The sequence below is a fragment of the Octodon degus genome, unplaced genomic scaffold (genome assembly GCF_000260255.1).
Source record: "Octodon degus isolate 3935 unplaced genomic scaffold, OctDeg1.0 scaffold00032, whole genome shotgun sequence".
NCBI lineage: Eukaryota > Metazoa > Chordata > Mammalia > Rodentia > Octodontidae > Octodon > Octodon degus.
Window position 1 is genome coordinate 2,091,926 of NW_004524608.1, and position 5,090 is coordinate 2,097,015.

Here is a 5,090-nt window from a genome sequence, read left to right on the forward strand (position 1 = left end):
GGGGGGGGGGGGATTCTTTTAAACAAAAAAGTGGGTACAACCCTGGATCCAGGAGACTGAGACAAAATATCATGAATTTGAGGCCAGCGTGAGCCTATATAGCAACTTAGGCAACTTAGCCGGATCTTGTCCCAAAAGTTAAAAACAGGCTAGTAATGTAGCCCAGTGCTCATTGAGTTCAGACTCTACTACTGCAGTAAAAGAAAATGGGTACCAAAGAAAGGGGGTAAATTATGTATTATGTAAATTGATATACAGTTACTCCTTTTCTTTCTAGAATGATATTTGCTGAATGTTCCCCCAATACCTGCCCCTGTGGCGAGCAGTGCTGTAACCAGAGAATACAGAGGCATGAATGGGTGCAATGTCTCGAACGATTTCGAGCTGAGGAAAAAGGTTGGGGAATCAGAACGAAAGAACCCCTAAAAGCTGGACAGTTCATCATTGAATACCTAGGGGAGGTGGTCAGTGAACAAGAATTCAGGTACAGTAGTAAATAATAGTAACATCAATAAAATGATAAAATATAGAATATTAGAAATAACTACTTCAAATTTATTTTCAATAAATTGCTTTATTTATTGCTTTCAATCATTTCTTTTCTCAGGAACAGGATGATTGAGCAGTATCATAATCATAGTGACCACTACTGCCTGAACCTGGATAGTGGGATGGTGATTGACAGTTATCGCATGGGAAATGAGGCCAGATTCATCAACCACAGCTGTGACCCAAATTGTGAGATGCAAAAATGGTAAGCAAGCAGAAAAGGGAGAACCTGGGAATCAGGCAGAGCGGGAGACACTGAGGGCAGTAAGAGATGATCTTTCCACAATGCCTTATTCACTTTACACAAAACATCTCAGGCAGATCAATTATACCATATCATGTAGCCAAAGTATGCTCCTGTTCTTTCTTCAATTCATACTAATTACTTTCAGAAAAATGTAGTAATAATGATAATAGCTATATCTAATATTTATCAAATGCTTACCATGTGCTTGCTGTATATTATGTTACATGAATCATATCATTGACTCATCCAATCTATATTACAAGTTTATTACATGTTCATGGATTTGTTACCATAAGAAATAAAAATAAGTGAAATGTGAGGTTCAGGTCCATTCACTGAAATGATTAGAATTGAACTGAGAAGGAAAAAAAAATGCTAAGAAACAATGGAAAAAAATACATATTACAGAATGAAGCTAAGCACAATGCCTACAATTTCACCATTTGGGAAACTGAGCCAAGATTACATATCTCATGTAGAAAAGTTAGTAAAATCCAGTCTCTGAAAGTAAAAAGGGCTCTCCAGTGTGCCTTGCCAGCCCCAGCCCAGGGCAAGCTGAGACACAATTGAGACTAGGAATGGTGGCACGCACCTGCAATTGAAGCTCTTGAGAGGCTGAACACAGAAGAATCACGAGTCCGATCTACATAGTGAGACCCTATAGACCCTTACTAAAATACAAAAAAAAAAAGGTAAAAAGGGCTGAGTTGTATTCCAGGGAAAAATCCCAGGGATATACACACACTCACGCACACAAGCCAGGCATGGAAGCATGTGCTATAATCCTGGAGAGGCTGAGACAGGCAAGTCACATGAGTTCAAAGCCAGCCTTAACTACAGTCTCAACCTAACATCCCTCAAATAAATAAATAAATAAATAAAATAAATAAATAAAGTGTGGACCATAGCCCTGAATATCACAGTTAAAGCAATCAGATTTCAAGAAAGAAAGTTGGAATTATTTTTTTTCTTTGGTTTCAACCCTTATTACTGTAATTTAGAACAGAAGTGTTTTGCGGGTTTTTTGGGGAGGGTATCTTTTTGAGACAGGGTTTCACTGTGCAGTGCAGGCTGGCCTTAAACTCACTTTGTAGCCCAGACTGGCCTTGAACTCAACAGCAATCCTCCTGCCTCAACCTCCCAAGTGCTGGGATTACAGGGATATACTACACACCTAGCTTTTCTTCCTAAAAAGTTTTGGGACTGAGGTTGTAACTCAGTGGCATGTGTGAAGCCCTGAGTATGACCCCTAGTGCCACAAGGAAGAGGAATCCCAGCCTTTACTTTTGTTCTTTCCTTTCTTCATAGGTCTGTTAATGGAGTATACCGGATTGGATTGTATGCACTTAAAGACATGCCAGCTGGAACTGAACTTACTTATGATTACAACTTCCATTCCTTCAATGTTGAAAAACAGGTAAAAATAATAAATCCAAGAGTGATGTTGCATTTTATCACTTACAGTGTTTTGGGAGGACTTAGTGATTTTTGTTCATTTTTTAATTGAGACAAGAGTTTTGCTATGTAGTTAAAGGCTGGCCTTGAACTCACTATGTACCCCAGACTGGCCTCAAACTTACAGCAGTCCTCTTGCTCCTAAGTGCTGGGAGTATAAGCATGCACCACACCACCACACTGGGCCTAACAGGAATTGAACTCAGGGCTTTGTGCTTGCCAGGCAAGCACTTATTCTACTGAGCTATCTCCCCATCCCTGGCCTAATATTATTGAATTGAAGAAGTACATGGGAGCAGATAGGTTTTCATTCTGTACTCTACCTATTTGGGAAATAGATGTCAGTTTTTGTTTCAGAACGTTGAAGAAACTACTGTATAACTTTTATTCCCTGGTGGAGAAGTATTCCTTAAATTTAACTTTCCTGCCAGGCATGATGGCACATGCCTGTAGTCCCAGCACTCAGAAGGCTAAAGCAGGAGGATCACTGTGAGTTCAAGGCCAGCCTGAACTGCATAGTGAGACCCTGCCTCATAAAACAAAGCAAAACAAAACAAAACAAAAAAAGTTTAATTTTCCTTACTACACCAGTCAAACTAGTTTTTATTTATTTCTGTATATTGAAATTCTTTGATTCATATTTAACTTTGGGTGTCCAAATTGTCAGTCATCCTCTTCGAATTTGTGTGGGCTTTTTTTTTAAGTAATTATTTATTGGTACATTTTAGGTATACATAATGGTTGCATTCATCATACAGAATTTCCCTACCCTCTCTTCAAGTCCTCTTCCTTTCCCTATATACAAAATCTTTGTTTCCATTTTTTTCCTTCTTTAAACTTATAAATGAGGCTACAGACTTAAAAAAAATAATTATTTTTCCCTTTAAAGCAACTTTGTAAGTGCGGCTTTGAGAAATGTCGAGGAATCATTGGAGGCAAGAGTCAACGCATGAATGGCCTTACCAGCAGCAAAAGCACCCAGCCTGTGACTACACATAAAAAGTCTGGACGGTCAAAAGAAAAAAGAAAGTCTAAGCACAAGCTCAAGAAAAGGGTGAATAATGATCTTGTGGCTTTTCCTGGAAGCTATGCATGAGCTACTTGGAGGCAATTACTGGGATAAGGGTACTATTGAAGGGTGGAAGTTTAAGAGTGGCTTTAATATTCTTGGAGATAATCTGATGGATATGTTCCTATCATCTGTGTTTAGCGAGGCCATCTCTCTGAGGAGCCCAGTGAAAACATCAATCCCCCAACAAGATTGAGCCCTCATTTACAGATGAAACCAATGTCTAATCGAGAAAGGTAAAAAGCATATTTTCTTATGAGTTCTTTTTAAATTATGTCATGTGCTTGTCAGTTAAAAAAATATTAAATTTATTACCATTGATTCATTTTATTTTGTACAGGAGGTCTAAAGCCAAAGGTTTAGAGGATCTAACTTTATATTTCCTAATTTGAAACTGAAATTTGGTATTTCCTTCAAATATGGCTGTAAAGAAAATATGTGAGTGTGTGGGTTTAGAAAAGAGAGTGACAGTCAGGCATAGTGGTACATTCCTATAATTCCAGCACTCAGGAAGCTGAGGCAGGAGGATTGCTGTTGAGTGTGAGACCACTACAAAGAGAGTTCAAGAGCTACAAAGAGAATACAAGGCCAGCCTGAACTGCATAGCAAGACCCTGCCTAGAAAAAAAAACAGAGAGAAAGAACTAGCAACATTCATGACTTTGTCACTAACATTCAATGTTCATAGATATTTTTATATCATATTTTCAGTATTACATATACTTTAGTAGGGAGCCTGCCCATTAGCTCAGGTGTTTAAGTGCCTGCTGAAACAAAGCAGTCAGGCTCAGGATGTTGTGGTTCAATCCCCTCATCCTCAAGCCAAACCAGACCTGCCCTGAGGCATCCTAAACAGCCAAAAAAAAAAAAAAAACCATATACTTCAGTATAATTTATGTTCTTCTTCAAAATTGCTATGGTGTGGGGGGCAATTGTGAAAATAGAGATGATAGTTGTACATAAAAATGAAATTTTGGGGGGCCAGGGAGATAACTTGGCAGTCTAAGCGCCTGCATGGCAAGCGCAAGGACCCGGGTTCAATCCCCAGTACTGTGTGCTACACTGGCCCCAAGCCAAGCTGGCCACCAAAACCAGGTGTGGTGGCACACACCTATAATCCCAGTGCTGGGGAGACTGAGACAGGAGGATCACCATGAGTCTGAGTGAGCTGTGTAATGAGACCCTATGCCAAATAAAAGATTTTAAAACAAATTTTTTAAAAAATAGATCAATTTTTTTGGCTGGGCATGGTGCACACGCTTGTAATCCTAGCACCTGGGAGCCTGAGGGAGGAGGATCATTGCGAGTTGGAGACCAGTCTGGGCAACAGAGTGAGCTCAAAGCCAGCCTAAACTGTATAGTGAGACCCTGTCTCAAAAAGACAAAAAAAAAAAAAAAAAAGATGTAACTCAGGACTTTGCACTGGCCAAGCAGGTACTTAAGCCACTGAGCTATCCCCCCAGCTCAAGATTAAAATTTTTGAGTGTAAAAACACAATTGCAGGGCCGGCCAAAAAGCCCAGCGGATTAAAGTACCTATAAGCAGGCACAGGGACCAGGGGTTTGATGCGCTGGTCTGCCATGGTAGCATGTCCCTGTAATCCCAGCTCTTCGGGGCTGTAAACAGGTGGCTCACTCAGTCTGATCTAGTTGTGAGATCCTGAACATCCTATAGGCCCTTCCCTAAAATACAAAGGAAAAAAAACCAAACACAATTGCTATGATTCTAGCTGAGCATAGTGGCACAAGTCTATGTAAAGAGAGCATTTGGG

At 39.9% G+C, this 5,090-nt stretch overlaps 1 protein-coding gene across 4 annotated transcripts in view; it reads left to right on the plus strand.

The window, feature by feature from the left end:
• The window catches only part of Ash1l (ASH1 like histone lysine methyltransferase), a 227,482-nt gene that overhangs the window by 195,680 nt on the left and 26,712 nt on the right, over positions 1–5,090 (plus strand). For all 4 annotated transcript variants that reach the window (XM_023713581.1, XM_023713580.1, XM_004629756.2 and 1 more), the window contains 5 exons: positions 278–484; positions 608–754; positions 2,105–2,213; positions 3,141–3,305; positions 3,462–3,556. In XM_023713581.1, the coding sequence (XP_023569349.1) occupies positions 278–484; positions 608–754; positions 2,105–2,213; positions 3,141–3,305; positions 3,462–3,556 (723 nt within the window). The remainder of the gene's footprint in view (positions 1–277; positions 485–607; positions 755–2,104; positions 2,214–3,140; positions 3,306–3,461; positions 3,557–5,090) is intronic.